At 40.3% G+C, this 17,259-nt stretch overlaps 1 protein-coding gene across 3 annotated transcripts in view; it reads right to left on the bottom strand.

Annotated features, from left to right (window-relative positions):
* DYNC1I2 (dynein cytoplasmic 1 intermediate chain 2) overlaps positions 1–14,997 on the bottom strand; it is a 46,435-nt gene extending 31,438 nt beyond the window's left edge. The window contains exons 1-4 of one of the 3 annotated variants that reach the window (XM_045032628.1): positions 14,815–14,997; positions 12,728–12,845; positions 10,429–10,543; positions 302–392 (exon numbers count right to left, since the gene is read on the bottom strand). In XM_045032628.1, the coding sequence (XP_044888563.1) occupies positions 302–392; positions 10,429–10,543; positions 12,728–12,835 (314 nt within the window). In that variant the 5' untranslated portion in view covers positions 12,836–12,845; positions 14,815–14,997. Of the gene's footprint in view, positions 1–301; positions 393–10,428; positions 10,544–12,727; positions 12,846–13,051; positions 13,158–14,814 lie in introns of those variants that run through there. The other 2 variants (XM_045032630.1, XM_045032629.1) reach the window with 2 other exon arrangements.
* Between the last annotated feature and the right edge of the window lie 2,262 nt (positions 14,998–17,259).

Here is a 17,259-nt window from a genome sequence, read left to right as displayed (position 1 = left end):
CATATCTGATTCTCCTTAAAGTTAAAAAGGAATTCAAAGTTTCATTTTACTTATATTAAATAAAATACATTCAAAGAGAATTATCCAAATCAGAGGATAAAATGGTTTTACATAATCATTAGAGTAAAAAAACATTAATTGCTTTAGAACAAGAGATGTTATGTGGTTTATATAAAATTTGACTTGGACATTTACAAATTTTAAGTTAACACTAACTCAATATTATTTTAAAGCACTTCTCAACCTACAAACATTTCTAACAACATTTTAACAATTTAATGTTTTAAGAAAGTTGCCATACCTAGATCCAACAGCACCATCACCAGAATCTTGGCTTCCAGCCTCACTTGGAGTACTCACAGATTTGGAAGATGGAGACATAGGAGGAGGGACTAAATAGTGAAACAGACAGGTATCCGCTGTTACTACTCGTAGAGGTTGCACAGCTTAGGATGTTTCCAAATTAATTTAACATGAAGTATTAAAAAAAAAAAAAAGATGGCAAACAAAAAATACATGGATGAAAATGAACAGTAGAAAGAGAGGGGAAAAGACAATGTTAACATTTCATGCTGGAGACTCATGCAACTCTTTGGCATTTAATGTAGCGGGGATTTATATGTGTGTATATATATAATATATATAAAAAGACACACCCAGGAGAAAATGACTGATGAATCTTTTTCAAAAAAATCTCAATTTCTACAAAATGCTGCCACCAACTTTCAAAGGAGACAATTTTCCTTTCAATTTGTCGTTTCAAAATAAGTTCAAAACATTTGTTAGTATAGCATTAAGCACTGTTTTCATGGATTAAACAGACCATAAAAATGCATTATTTAAATTCTGCTAAATTTGTCTTCACTTCAGTTACAACTGCAACAATTTATTTTGCCATACAGCAAGTTTTAACCTGTACTACTGTTTTATCAGATAATAGTAATTAACACTTCTTTTAGACACAAGAATAGCTGCTATCCTGGAGCTGTTTTTTAATTAAATATAATAATGTTATATTTAAAATATTTATCTCCTTTAAAAGTTTCAAGCATTTTGGGTGAAGATTGCAAACAAAAATTTAAAAAGCAACATGCTTTTGGGACCTGTTGAGTGACATCATGCAATTTAAATACCATGCAAAACTGTGTTTTGCCCAGTCTAGAAATTATGATTTATAAGAATGGTCTAACCCAGCTTTATACCTTTTTCACAGCCTAATAATGCCTCAAAGTTCTTTGCACGTTCTATTTTTCAGTAACGCACACAGACACCCAAAGCCATGGCTCTCCCCTAAACTGGGAGCTGAAGGAAAAAAACCCCAAAAAATCACCACCAAACACCCCCCCCACACACACACTTCTTCCTTTCCTCCCAAAACAGGGAAAAATTACAGGTAGAGTTGGTAGCTAGCTCTTTTTACAGGTATACTTTTACTGGGTAGTCACTGCCATCTGCTGGATAATTTATAGAATGACTGTCGACAATCCTCTATTCTAGTACTGCATGATTTTATCACTCACTTGTTCAATTAAAAAAGGCAATTAACATAAAAAACAGACAAGCATGAATGAAAACTTGTTCTGCTTTTACTAAACTAACCAGTTAAGACCTGAAAACAGAGCTAAGGGATCACAATGCCCAGACTATCAATTTAGCTCAGACTGTGTTAAATACACGGCCGTGATAAATGTGTCACGGATCATGAAGTCAATTCTCCTCTGTGAAATCTAGCTATTGGAGGGGAGCAAAAGAGGGGCAGGGCTGAGGATGCTCCACCCAAGGGCTCCTATCATGCACCGGGTGCCAGTTGCTAGTCCTGTCAGGACTGGGGAGGGATGGTACTTCCTCTTCCCCTGCACAGCTGCTCTTGTGGGAGGGGGGAGATCAGATGGTAGCCCAGCTGAAGCACAGAAGCAACGGTAGTAATCCTGTGACCCCTTTGCAACCCCCCACGACCCCTTTTTGAGTCAGGACCTCTACATTACAATACCATGAAATTACTGGTCTAAACATCTGAAACCATGAAATTGACTAAATTTTAAATTCCAATGATTTTGAAATTGACCAAAATGGACCATGAATTCAGTAGGGGCCATAATAATGTGCAATCCAGTGATTGATACTTTATATCTATTAGTTAGATCTCAAACACTGAACTGTGACATACTTATGTATACTGCAACTTAAAATTGTATTTATGTTCCAAAGCAGAGCAGCTCTTCCCCACCCACACTCCCTCCAAAAAAATCCAAAGGAAGAAAAGATGAGAACAAATGACTGACTTTCCAGGATTTCTTTTTCACAGATCACGAAAGAGTCAGATACAAAAAAGGTAAGAGTAGCAACAACAAAACAAAACAAAACAACCCACACACAATATGACTGTTCCTGAACAGGGGGCTGCAAATGGGGGAATCTGAGAGGGAGATGCCCTGCTGAAGGAGTGAACACTAATTCTTGGGGTGAGTGAGTTTTTGTTTGTTTCGTTTTTCTTTTGGCTTGCTTAAAGTTTACATCATGGTCTGTATGGGACTGTGTAGGAGTAGGGGCCAGAGGCCAGCTAACTGAGTGTGTGCTAGCAAGGCTCTAGCCTCCTGTCCCTTGATTCTGAATCATTCTTGATCACCCTTCCCCTGTGCATTAACGAGGGGGCATGGTTCAAAAAGGCCACATTGCCAATGCCAACACTGCTCCTGGGTCCAGACAGAGAACCCAATCACGGATTACTCTACACAGGTCTTGGTGTGGATTTGCAGAGACTGTGACCTGTAGTCCCCATTGCAGAAAGCCAGGCTAGGAAGGTCATCCAGTGTGAGAGTTTCCTACTGTTAGAATCCCTCAGGAAGCAGGTGGGAGAGCTACAGGAGGAGGTGGCTAGGTTGCAAGTGACTGAAAATTTACACATGGAGACCTCCAAGATTGAGGAAGCAATCCATCTGGAGAGGCCTGCAGTGGCACCACCAGGGGAGGAGGAAACAGCTCCTTCATAGGGAGGAAGCTGGATGCTGGCTACTTCTGCTCCCAACCCACCCTTCATAGAGATGAAAACAAAACAAAAAAACCTAGTTCTCTACCCTGGCAATGAGGGATGAGGAATCTCCACCAAAGACAGAGGAGGAAACGCCACATACCCCCAAGGCTGGAAAGAATGCAGCCACCAGTCCTCAGAGAAAACCACCTGGTGGTGAGATATAACCCTGAGCAGATCAGACATGACTATAGGCCTCTGGAAGTGAGGGTGAGGGAGCTGGGGGCACAGGTGGCGGTGTCATCAATCCTTCTGGTCAAGGGTAGGGACCCAAGCAGAGAGAGAGAGACAAACACATCCTGGGATGAATGCAGAGCTGTTCGGTCACAGTGTTGCCAGGAGCACTTTGACTTCCCTGACCATAGGATGCTGTTCCAAGAAGGACTGCTGAGCAGAAAGAGGGTCCACCTATCAAGGAAGGGAAAGAGTATCTTTGGATACAGACTAGCTAACCTACTGAGGAGGGCTTTAAACTACGTTCAAAGGGAGCAGGAAACAAAAATCCACAGTAAGTCCAAAACATGGAGACCTAGATGAAGGGTCGGAATCTGGGGGGAACATAGGAAATCATAGCAGGGATGCAGGAGACGAGGAAATATAGAAGGGGAAATCTAATCAACATCTTAGATATCTGTACATTAATGGAAGTAGTATGGGGAAATAAAAAACTAGAAATACTAGTGAATAACCACAATTACAACATACTATGTATCACAGTTAGTGGGATACTTCATGTGACTGGAATATGGATATAAAAGGGTACAGCTTGTTCAAGAAGCACAGGCAGGAAAAAAGAGAGAAGGGGTTGCTTTGTACATGAAAGATGTATACACTTGCATTGAGACTGAGATAGAAGTGGGAGTCAGACCTGTTGAAAGTCTCTGAATAAAAATAAAAGGGGTAAAAAACAAGGATGATTTTATAGTACAAGTCTACTATAGACCACCTAACCAGGAAGAAGAGTTGGATGAGGCTTTTTTTAAACTAACAAAATCATCCAAAGCACAGGACTTGATGGTGACATGGATCTTCAACCACCCAGACATCTGTTGGAAAATAACACAGCAAGGCACAGATTATCTGACAAGTTCTTGGAATGCAATGGAGACAACTTTTTATTACAGAACATGGTCAAAGTGACTACAAGGAAGAAGCTATTCGAGATTTAATTCTGACAAACATGAAGGAGAATTTGAAGGTGGAAGGCGGCTTGAGTGAACGTGATCATGAAATGATACAGTTCATGATTCTAAGGAACAGTAAGAGAGAATATAGCAGAATAAAGATAATGGACCTGAACAAACTCAGAATGAGTAGGGAAGATCCTATGGGAAGCAAGTTTAAGGGAAAAAAGTTCAGGAAAGTTGGAAGTTAAAAAAAAGATATTAAGGGCACAAGAGCAAGCAATCTCAATGTGTAGGAAAGATAAGGAGTATGGTAAGAGAACACCCTGGCTTAATCAGGAGACCTTCAATTACCTGAAATTCAAAGAGTCACACAAAGTGGAAACTGAGTCAAATTACAAAAGGATGAATGTAAGAAAACAACACAAATATGTAGGGACAAAATTAGAAAGACCAAAGCCAAAAACGAGGTTAGACTCATAAAGGGTAATAGGAAAACATTTTACAAATACATTAGAAGAGGAAGACCAAAGACAGAAAAGGCCCATTACTCAGTAGAGGGAAAGACTAACAGAAAACGCAGCAATGGATGAAGCATTAAATGCCTTTTATTATTTCAGTTTTTCACCAAAAAAGCTAACATTGGGAACATAAGTGTAAATGAGCTAGGATCTGTGGAGGATGGGAGAGATCCCAGAGGACTGGAAAAAGGCAAATATAGTACCTATTTATAAAAAGGGGAATAAAGACCACCTAGGGAATTCTAGACCAGTCAGCTTTACTTTGGTACCTGGAAAGAAGAAGATAAGGTGATAACTAACAGTCAACATGGATTTATCAAGAACAAATCATGTCAAATCAACCCAATATCCTTCTTTGACATAAGCCTTGTGGATATAGAATGGAAGCAGTAAATGTGATGTATCTCAACTTTACTAAAGTTTTTGGTACTGTCTTGCATGATGTTTTTCATAAGCAAAATAAGGAAATATAGCCTAGATGAACCTGATATAAGGTGAGTGCACAACTGTTTGGAAAATGATAGAGTAGTTATCAATGGTTTAATCAAGCCAGAAGAATGCAGAAAGGGGGTTCCTTAGGGATCTGTCCTGGAAGCAGTTCTGTTCAGTATCTTCATAAATTATTTGGATAATGGAAGAGTACAATTATAAAGTTTACAGATGCTACTAAGCTGGAAGGAGTTGCAAGTGGTTTGAAGGACAGGATTAGAATTCAAAATGATCTTGACAAACTGGAGAAATGGTATGAAATAAATAGGATGAAATTCAGTAAGGACAAATGCAAAGTACAACATGTAGGAAGTAATTTTTCAAACAACTGCACAAATACAAAATGGGAAACGACTGCCTACGAAGGAGTATTGCAGAAAAGGATCGAGGGGGGAGAGAGTTATAGTGGATCACAAGTTAAATGAGAGTCAACAATGCAAGGTTGTTGCAAAAAAAGTTAACATCATTCTGGAATGTATTAGAAGGAGTGCTGCAGGCATGACATGACAAGTAATTCTTCCACTCTACTCAGCACTGATAAGGCCTCAGCTGGAGTACCCTGTCCAGATCAGGCTACCACACTTCAAGAAAGATGTGAACAAATTGGAGAAAATCCAAAGGAGAGCAACAAAAATGATTAAAGGTCTAGAAAATGTGACCCACGTGGAAAGACTGCAAAAAATTGGTTTTGTTTAGTCCTAGAAGAGAAGATGGGGGAGGGCATAACAGTCTTCAAGTATGTAAAAGTTTGTTACAAATAGAGTGATAAATTGTTCTCCTCATCCATGGAGGACAGGACAAGAAGTAATTGGGCTTAAACCACAGCAAGGGATATTTAGGTTAGATGTTAGGAAAAACTTCCTAAGAGTAAGGGTAGTTAAGCACTAAAACAAATTATCTAAGGAAGTTGTGGAATCTCCATCATTGGAGACTTTTAAGAACAGGTCAGACAAACACCTGTCCAGGATGACCTAGATAATACTTAGTGCTGTCTCAGTGCAGGGGATCTGGACTAGATGACCTGTTGAGGTCCCTTCCAGTCCCATGATCACTGCCATGAAAGTAATTAACCAATGAAAACAATCATTTGAAGGTTCCCTGATTTTTTACACCAAATTCTGCCCCAATTTACATATGATGCAACCCTGTTCAAGACATTGAAACTACATGGAGTGAGAGTCAGACAGATTTTGACCCTCTAACATACACTAAAGTTAGAATGCTTTTTTTTTTTTTTAAAAGGAATCTCTTGTTCAACAGAAGACCACACACGTATTTAATGAAAGTTCTATCTTTATTAAATCCTATTTGCACCAGAATTATTATTTTTTAAAACAGAGACAGCACTATATAGGTGGAAAGGAAAGACTAGTGTCAGCCTGAGTACCTACTCTATGCCTCCCAGTTTATTTACATTTGTATGAAGTTTCCATTTTTTTTAAAAACTGCTATGTACAGCATAGCTGAGTGATTTTACTGTAGTACAACATGTATATGCTAAAGAAATAGATTCTCATTACCAAAGTAAATGGCAGATCTAATCCAGGGTTTTGGAAAATAATTCTTATTTCTGATGTTCTGCTTAGTAAAAAACAAACAAACAAACAAACCTAAATCTGCTCCTCCCACAAAATGCTTTTCTTGCAGAGGAAATTACATTTAGATCTCTCCAATACGCCTCTGGTAAAAGCAGATTTAAAATAATGTAATATGAGTAGAAGGCAGACTAAAATTAGGCAAAATGTAAAAGGAATTGACAAGAACTAGTCCTTTTATACTGATTTACCAAAAGGCAACTTATAGTAGCCTATCATTTAGCATATATATCGATCAAACAGATTTTCAGGTAATACCATGATTTACTAGATCTCCTTCTACACTACTTTATTCATAATCAATACTACAAATATTAACATGCAGAGAAGAGGTTTGAGGCCTAATCTCTTTAGGCACTGTTACTAGACTAAAACTTGCACGTTCTTCCTAGTTGTTAAGTGGGCTAATGGGAAGAGCAGATCAGACAACTGTTGAGAAAAAAATTTGTGCACAGAATCCTTATTATTTCTAAAGCATTCTCAAGTTTAGCCTGCAATACTGCAATGCCCCCTTGTGGAGCATGTCATTTCCAAGAAGGGAGTCTCCCCGCTGGTGGGGACAATGCCTATTTAATGCAAATGTAATTATCTTACGAGACACTCTGAATAAGGATGCTTAATTTTTACTGTTAGAAGATAACGTTTTAATGATTTCTTGAAGCAGTTTTGTGTTTCACTAAGTAGGTATTATTGTTAGATGTTCAGCTGTGCGTGTATGTTCTCCTTGTGTGCTACTCTAGGTCTACGCAGACAGCCGGCACAGCAAACCAATGACCACAAGAGCCGTTAAGGTACAAAGACACCAGGCCAGGTTTATTGTCGACAAAGCACCAGTAATAGCACGAGGATACTAAGACATGTATGCCTGTGACAATGGACGCAGCTCTGTGAATGGCAGAACTTTCCATTCCCCCCTCGGCTGGACCAAGACACTCTTCGAGATTCCTCTTTATACCCTGATACAAACAAATTATGTACTGCCCCCGTGAGATAAATAGTTACTGCCCCAATGTGGCTAGTTATCACCCATCTCCTTGTGCACGTTGGTTAGATTTAAACATCTCTATCATTTTGTTATCCTGACCTTGTCTTTTAGGAGAGGTCAGCATGTTCCTGTTATCCTTGGAAAATATTTTTGTACCATCCTTGATATCAGGATGTTTTGGTACCACTCTTCTGAAATGTGTTTTCTAAGAAGTGCTAGGCACAGAGTACTTATGCAATGTGTGTTTTTCCAATATCAGCCCTGTTCTTGCCAGATTCTGTGAACCTGCAAGCAGGCAAAGCCTGACGTTTGCTCACAGTCTAACTTTTGCTAACTTTGCTTTATATTAGCAAAGCTCTACTCAGGCCTCATACCAGGCCTCTAACACAAGGGCTTATATCTCAGGCTCTCTTCCTACTACAAGTATGTCTTCTTACATCAGGGATATGGTGGTATTTAAGAAAACCTGGATCAGAGGATAAGTTCTTAAAAGTGGAATCCCATATTATATCATTAAGGCAATATGTGATACAGGAATACCGCCTTATTGGAAGTCTACAGAAAGGAAAAATTATCAATATGTGTTTACTTTATACATTTTTCCAATACAACTCTTTCCTTTGAAGAAACTTAATGAAACCTGAGTTAGAGCTTGATCAAAGCTACTGCTTGAAGTTAAATATAGCCACTGAAAGGGAGTGTTCTCCACTGTCACATGCAAGCAAGGTCCAGGCTTTGGACATATGGTTCCCTGCCTGAAGAGTACCAATTTTGTTAGGGCATGGAATTTCAGACAATTTTCCATGAACAGTTACACATTATAAACCCACAGATTTGTTTTATAGAGATGTACCAGTTCATGGCTTTCAGACTTTTACAGACAGCTAGTAAGCATGTGCTTGTGGACTTCTGAAAGTGTCTTTCATATTAGTTCAGCAAAACTATCAAGCCTTCATTTCTCCTATACGGAAATGTCCAAAATTTTAGTCTACCAAAAATATCCGGAGAGGAATGGATAGTTTGTAACATATTGTACTGCTAAAGACGCCAAAACTCTGAATGGCAGACACAGGCATACTCAAACATCTGTGGAGTACAATTGCCAGAGTAATGATTTAAGAGACAGGATTCTACCCTCACAAGCCATTGTAGATCATTGTTGAAACTTATGGAATAAGAATGTTTTTAATGGCATCCCCATGGTCGCTTTCAAAATACATAGGGATTGTTTCAAGACCAGATGCAACAAGGTAGTCAGAAGGATCTTGTCCATAATGGAAAAGCAACTACCACATTGCTTCATACTTGCAAGACAAGATTCAGAGTGATAGCCCAAATCAAAAGAATAACTTGAAATCCTGGGTGGTCAAAAACTAGTGATGAGAGAAGTATCTGAGATTCAGGATGGAGTTTAAAAATACTTCTCCAGTCTGATTTTTTTTTCAGAAAGAAAGACTAAGGAAAGCCAAAGTCTGAGCAATCAGACATACCTGATATACAAAACTATCCAAGAATGGGGTAGGATCTGAGGCTAAAACGAGGAAAGAATAAATTAAGAACAAATATTTTCCTATACAGTTAAAACTTACATTTGACCTTGCTGTTACCCCCATTATTAGAAGTGAAAGCACCTTTAGGCCTGACAGAAGACTGTTGTGGATTTTAACACACTGTTCTGATAACATTTAACAACATAAGCAGAACTGTGTACGTGTAAGAAATTGCAGAATAATCATGTTTAGTGTTGCATGTGTGTAAGAAATTGCAGCGTAATCAAGATAAAATAACTAAAAAGTTAGAAAAGACTGGTCTGATTTAACACTAAACTTGTACGGACAGGGAAGAGAGTTAACATGGAAATGAGAGACTAATACATATGTATAAGAAAATAGAATCAAAAGTTATAAATAAGTTTGTGACAAAGGGAGGCTGCTGTATTGTTTGGTGCTGGAGGAGACTGATGAGATCGTCCTGATGAACTTCCCACTTGTAACTGATCACTACTCTGTTTTTCCTTAATAAATATTTGTTAGACCCATCTGCTGATTAAGTGAACCTCAATCCAACACCCATAAGATTGTGTTGGTGGGAGGGGGAAGTTAAGTAGTAGAAACAGAACAAATGCACAAACTGATGCATTACTGATAATATATAGTAATTAAGGTCAGTGATTGTGGAGAAGTGCACAATTGCTAGCTAAAACCCTGCCTGTTGACAGAGGACAAAATACCAATGTGCTGTTCAGGGAAAATAGGAGGAAAACAAAAAGGTATGTTATTTAATGCAGACCAAAACAGATTCCCAATCATTCACTTTTGTTTATGCTCTGAAGGAAACTTACTTTCGACATATTCCTCAATTTTATTTAATATGTGCTAAAGATACTTTAAATTTAGATCCCAGTTCTCAGAGATGGTCTTAAATATTGAGCAGATTAGCAGAGTTAAACATTTTACTAGCAATATTTTGTAAAAGAAGAGAGATCGAGCATTTAATTGTGTGCAATGAAGCACATCATTTAGGATTGACACTTATGACAAATGGCACAATTTGTTCACCAAAGACAAGAGACACAAGCAGGCTAGAACTACCGAGTCAGTCATTTAATTTTCATGCTTCTAATACAAATGCTACATTCTTAATGTAGGATATGAGGGATGAAACATTTAACTGGTATTATTCTTACCTATAGGAGAATCTGGTGTTAATCCCATGCTTTGAAGCAATGCTTCAGCTTCTCTTCTTTTCTTTTCAAGGTCAGACTCTTCTTGTACAGGAAGAGCTTCCTTCTTCTGATCAGTCTAAAAAAATTTCAGGAATAGACAACCTTTATGAGACAATATATAGTTGGTGTAAAACATTGTGGTTTCATATGTGAGAAAACATTGTTATTTTTCAGTATTCATTTTTCTGTGCTTAGCAAATAAATATCATGAGTAGAGCTTGGAAAAGTCTGATCTAGCAATCCTCAAGCTCCTTTTTGCAGGGAAAGTCAAAGAGCTCTTTCTATGTTCCTTAATTCGATAATGTCTGGAAAACCTCTAGAATGGCAGTAACGGTTATAAAGAAAAATACTATGGGTTTGGGACAGCAAGGAGACGGACAGAACCTTGGCCAATTGTGTGACAGGACACTCTGCTTGATATGGCAAATATTTAAACATTTAATAATTAGATGACTAGATAGATCATGTGTTAGCAGGCATGAACATATTCAGAACCACTTCTCTGTAGGGGTGTACACGAGCTGCTTAGGTTTTCTTGTCAATCACATAGGTTTCACAAAATGAAAGAAAGGGCGGGGTGAAAGAACTATGTGAGACCCTCTTTCTTTACTCAAAAAGACACACTGTACTGTGCATCTATCAGTTAAGTTAAGTTGTTTCTTGCCACACTCCACAAAACAAAAGGAAAAATCAAGTAACCAAACGCTTCAGCATATTATTCAAAATAACAACCAAAAGATTAATGTTTGGGCCAAGTGAATTTTAGGATTAAAGCACACTCAGCTCCCAATAACATCACCTCAGGCTAAAAATCAAATGAACTGTCCTCCAGCTGACCACTGAAAAAAGTCTAAAAAAACTGATGTTCTAGAGAGAGAGAGAGAGCACGAGCCAAAACACTTCATTAAGTTTAAACAAATAAGTCTATTACTTATTAACTTGAAGAAGCAGCAAAGAGTTCTGTGGCACCTTATAGACTAACCGAAGTTTTGGAGCATGAGCTTTTGTGGGTGAATACTCACTTCGTTGGATGCTCATGCTTCAAAACTTCGGTTAGTCTATAAGGTGCCGCAGGACTCTTTGCTGCTTTTACAGATCCAGACTAACACGGCTACCCCTCTGATAACTTGAAGAAATATGATTCAAAATCAAGTTGCTCATACCATACAATAAATTTATCTCAATCATTGGCACTCTGTCACTATCATTCTTTTTTGTAAAGATGAACTGGCCATCCAACAGGAATCTTTTGAATAGGTGGAAAAACCTAGATAAGTCAATTTTCTCACTATGTAATGGTTAAAGATAAATGCCTACTCCTTTCTTGGATACATGTAATATTTCCAAACCATTGTATGATTTCTCCTAAATCAAGGAGTTCCCAATTATAACAAGCCAAATATTATAAACACATGATTCCTGGAAAGTGCAAATTAGCAATACACTTTTCTGTGATCACTGGCACATGGATTATATTGCGAGATATTTCTCTGTCTTTTCTTTACATATGAATCATGCTTCTGGCGTGTTCAGTAATGTGCTGTTTTAAGATTCTTATAACAGCATAACTTAAGTGCAGGAAAGACATGAACACAGGCCCCAGTTCAGCAAAGCATTTAAACATATGCTTAATTAAAGCACATACTTAAGTGCTTTGTTGAATGTGTGCCAATGTGCAGAAGTTTGCAGCAGAAGGCTCTAGATATAACTGCCAACTGTGCACTTAAGCAATTTCTTGGCTATCTTCTAACATGCAGAGTAGGTGGATATGACCTGATTATTGTTTTGACTTGAAAATGCAGGTTGAAGATTAGAGTTGGCTAATGGCATAATATTCTACTAGGCCACTGACAGCACTGATAGTCATTACTGAGGGACATATTGAGAACTACATTTAAGAAAGTACTTTTAAAAAAAAAAAACTTCACAGTTTATGCAGTTTGTTTACTTTCTACGGGGAGATCTCACTAATCACTTCAAATTTCTGTTTCTCATGCACTAGTATAATGCTATTATGTTTGGATTTCTAACAATGCACGGGGAAGAAAAACACTCTCATCGAAATAGTTCTATTCAAAACTGGTGTTAGTCCCCCTTAAAAACAAAACTAAACTGCACATTTAAGTTTTAGTCCTACCCTACTTGACAGCATACCTCTAAGTAACATGAAGCAAATTAATAAATTACTAAGTGCAAGACAAGTTACAGGACATAAGCAAATATTTGATAATTTTCTTGTTGATAACATTTAGGTTCTTACTTCCTTTTTCTTTCTTTCTTCCTCCTTTCTTTTCTTCTCCTCCCTGATTTGCGCCAAGCGTTGCTTTTTGCGCTCTAACTCTGCCTTCAATTCACTTTTGTCAGACATGGCTGGAATCCTGATCAACATGAAGTGATTATTAAACAAGTCATATAATACAGACAGAGAAGTATTTTTAACAGAGTGGACTTCCATGATTTTTCAAAAAATTAGTCAGTTTGATAAAATATACTTATCTGGCCTACAAAAAACAAAGCTGTGAAACAAAGCCTTAAGGAGCCACCTAAACATTTATTACATCATATCCAGATTTCCCCCACTCACCATATCCTGCTGGCTACCAAAAGTTAGAGCCTCTAATCCTACAATGCGTCTCTGCAGATGAAGAGAGTCAACTACACTCAGGATCCAGGCATAGGACAGTAGGAAGGAGAATATCTACAAATAAGGAACTGCTTTTGTATTTTAGTTCATTTTAAATGTTGCAGTTTAACAGTGCATTCTGTAGTATGTAGCTGTATTATATCTATATTCTGAATCACACGAGGAACGCCAACTTTATTATGAACTAAAAAGCAAAGTAAGTATAATTTATTAGAGAACACAATTTGAACTATATAAAATGTAGATTACTCAATGTTTTTCTTTGTTTTTTTTTGTCTAGTGTTTACTGTCACAGATTCCAGTGTATTTTTCAAAAGAAAGATGCAGACAGGTGGATTCAGAAATGCATGGTCAATTATATGTTCTACTGTGCAGACAGCAAGATTTCCCAAGTCAAAAAGGTTGGTAGAAGTGGAGAGTTCATTCTCATTAAACAAAGATACCAAAAAATTAAAATACCGATCAGAAGAGCTGTATGTATATGGGGTGGAAGAATAAGAGATCAAATTTGCTGTTCACTGTAGAACTTTGGATTTATGTTGCAACAAGAGGAGCTGTGAATGCCCTTAAACCCCGATCCTGCTAACAGTGATGCCCGTGCTTAACTTTAAGCCCAAGTAATGGAACTATTCAAGTACCTGAAGTTATGCACTTGTGTACATGTTTGCACAAGCAGTGCTTTCCAAAGATGAAGAAGCTAAAAGCCCTAAACGATTACTTGATAGCTGTTTCTTTTATCACATACATGCATGTGTGCATGAGAAAAGAAACATACCAGAAATTTCATATATTTTGTCCAAATAGAAATGTTGATGTTTTTATATTTTAAACATAAAATTGCCAATAGATTTGTTTTTAAGATCACCAAAACAACTTCAGAGATAAATACTATCACTCTCTATTTTTGTTTTAGTTTTTAAATAAAGGAATTGGAAGCTTAATACTAAATTTACAAAGCACAAATTATATAACATGTGGTGGCTCCAATACAGAAAGCCAGCTTCACAGCACTGCTGCAACTGGAAAAAGATGAAAAATTGATCTGATTAGGTGCGTCTTCCTGACCCGGTACGTTATCATCAGCTGCAAACAGCCTCAGAGTAAACCAGAGACGCCTGAAAGGGGCTGTGACAGCGGGGATAAGCGAACGACGGGTGAGGGAGAGCTCGAGGGGACACCCGCGCACGGTGGCTGTGTTGTTGCTGCTGCTGCACAGAGTCGTGCTGTCACCCGAAGGTGACTGCATCGGTGCACCCTGGTGCCCTTAGGGCTGGATGGAGACGCCACCGGGATGCCTGGGCTCGCCCATTACAGCAACCGGGGGCGGGGCGCTTCAGCCCAGGGTCCGCTCCCCACAACACAAGGCAACAAGCGCCTCCCGAGGGACCTGGCATCTCCGCCTGGGCCGGGGCTTTCTCTCCCCACCACCCCAGTGCCCCGGCCCATCGCCTTCTACTGCCCAGCGTGTGGGGCCGCCTCGCCCACCACAGTCCCAGGGAGGAACCTGCTCCCCCTGTCCCCACTGCCGGCGGTGCCGGGGGCGGGTAGCTTCTCCTCCCCTGGGCGGCACTGGGTGTGGGGGGAAGGGGCCCCCGACCCCTCTCTGCCGCTGGCGCAGGCTGGGGGCGCGGTGGTGGGCGGTGGCTGGTTCCGCGGCTACGGGGCGCTCCCCTCCCTCAGGACGCGTCGGGGACGGCGCTAACCTGACAGCGCGGCCTCTCTCCGCTTAAACCGCCGCTCGGAGACTCCGCGCCCAGCTGCGCTTTCGCCTCTTCACAAAGGCGGTGGCAACGTCGGGCGAGCCGGGAACCTACGGCAAGTGCGGAAGGACATACCAGCTTCTCCCGACGGAACGCGCACGCGCTGCAAACCCTACGGCGCTCGCGGAGGGACACATTCACTGTTCGGAACAGAACACGAATACAATGGAAGTGTTGGCAAAAAGCTGCCGACACCGCCCAGGAGGGCTCACCTCCAGCACCCGAAATGAGGGGCCTGAGAGCGGCACCTAAATGGCATAAAATAAACCCAACATTGCTCCAATAGCGTCAAGTACGGAATTATGGCCGAGGAGACCACAATTCCCAGCATGCATTGCGGCCACGTTGGGCTAACATTTCCCAGCAGGTAACGCGGCCAGGCCGCAGCCCCAGGATTGGAGCAATGCATTCTGGGAGCTATCGGTTCAGCACGAGCATTGCATGCTGGAAGGTGTAGTTTCGATAGGCCACATCGGCACACTGAGAACGTACGTAGCCAGGGACCGCAGTGTTGGACTTGGGCGGTGGGAGGGGTCACGGTGCCGCCCTGGTCACTCACGCAGAAGACTCCCAACGTGTGTTGACTGCTGATCCCTTTACAAACAGGTGTGAGGACATGGCACTGCTGGGCCCCAGGAGCTCCCAGCCTTAGCACATTCACGCTTAGATGAGATAGGGAGGGAGAGGCATTTCCCACCTTGTTCTGGCTAGGGACACAAGTAGGGACATCGCCTGCATAACCCTCCACTTCCTCACCTGCTGCTCCCTCCACTTACTAAGGAGGCAGCTCCAGGCCCCAGCACGCCAAGTAGGCTGCCTCCTGCGGTCCGCCGAAGCCGTGGGACCAGCGGACCCTCCTCAGGCAAGCCGTCAAAGGCAGCCTGCCTGCTGTGCTTGGGGCGGCAAAATGCCTAGCGCCACCCCTGCTTACTAACATGTCTATTAGTGAGGGGACAGTAATGTCACTGGGTTCATAAAGAAGCGATTTTAACAAGGCTATTAGGAATTTCACTGTTTTGTGCAGGGTGATACCAAAGCCCCTTAAGTGCAAGTGCCAGGCCAGTACTCAAGCTTCACACAAAGTAACCGCTTTGGCATGAGGGCCAAGCTGGGACACAAACAAGCTGTCTCAGTCCAAGTACCAAGCTGGGTGAAGATACACAGGACACTCCCATGTGAGCAGCAAGCTGGGGTGAATTTCCACAAAAGTCACTTCAATGTGAGTATCAAGCTGGGTGAAGTTACAAACTAGCTGGTTCTGCTAGATTCTGCAAGAGGATAAAAATGAAATTAGATACAAATTACTTCCGTATAAGTGCCAACTAGGGATGAAGTTGTGCACTAAAAACCTGCTTTAACATGAGTGCTAAACTAGAAGTGAAATTACACACAAATAAACTAATATGAGTATCAAACTGGGTGAGATGAGATTACATGCATCCAAGTCACTTTGATGCAAGTGTTAAGCTAGAGGTGATGTTGCACACAAGCTGTTTCAATGTGAGTGCTGGGCTGGGGTGAAGTTACACACAAACAATCAGCTTTGATTCAAACTCCAAGCTAATGCTGAAGTTACACATAAAGAAATCCCAGTTTAATAATACAGTTAATAGGTTAGTAAGGTTAAGACAAATATTCCAAAAGATAACGGGTTGCCACTGGGCAAACCCTCCTGAAGATCTGCCCTTTTTCCTGCTGGTTAAGCCAAAGCCATAGGCAAACCTTGCCGCTCTCAGTACAGAGCTTGATCCTTCAAAATGCTGATCCCTGTGATCCCGAGTTAGCAAATCACTTATGCACACACTTTAAGCATTTTATTAATGTGGACTACTCAGCACATGCTTAAGTGCTTTGCTAGATCAGGGCCAGAGTGCACAGCACCTTGTAAAACTGAATCTGTAGAACAGTGATACTCAGACTGAGGTTTGCAAGCCACAAGTGGCTCTGTGTCTCTCCTTTGCAGGATATGATATGAAAACACTCTGTGATTTAATTATTAACCAATCTAAGTTATTAACCAGTCAGGATGGTTGTACTGTGTTATTAGCCAATTGCAGTTGATAAAGTAATAATATTTTGTCAGTCATTTTGTTGTGAGAAATAAATATATATGCATACACACACAAAATATTTCCCCTGTCATACTGTTTAAATATGAATATATAGTACTATAGTAAATGAAAGAATGAATTCACACTACTGTGGTTCTTTTGGGTAATGTTGATCACGAATTTGGCTCCTGAACCCCTGAGGTCAGTATCACTGTAGTAGAGCAAAAACCTGCATTAGTTAGCTCAAGAGTCAGGGGTCCAGATCCTCAGGTGGTGTAAATTGGCATAGCCCATTAGATGACAATGGAGTTGTGCTAATTTACATCTGCTGAGGAAA

Source organism: Mauremys mutica, chromosome 10, assembly GCF_020497125.1.
Source record: "Mauremys mutica isolate MM-2020 ecotype Southern chromosome 10, ASM2049712v1, whole genome shotgun sequence".
Taxonomy (NCBI): Eukaryota; Metazoa; Chordata; order Testudines; family Geoemydidae; genus Mauremys; species Mauremys mutica.
This window is presented reverse-complemented; position numbering and strand designations above follow the sequence as displayed.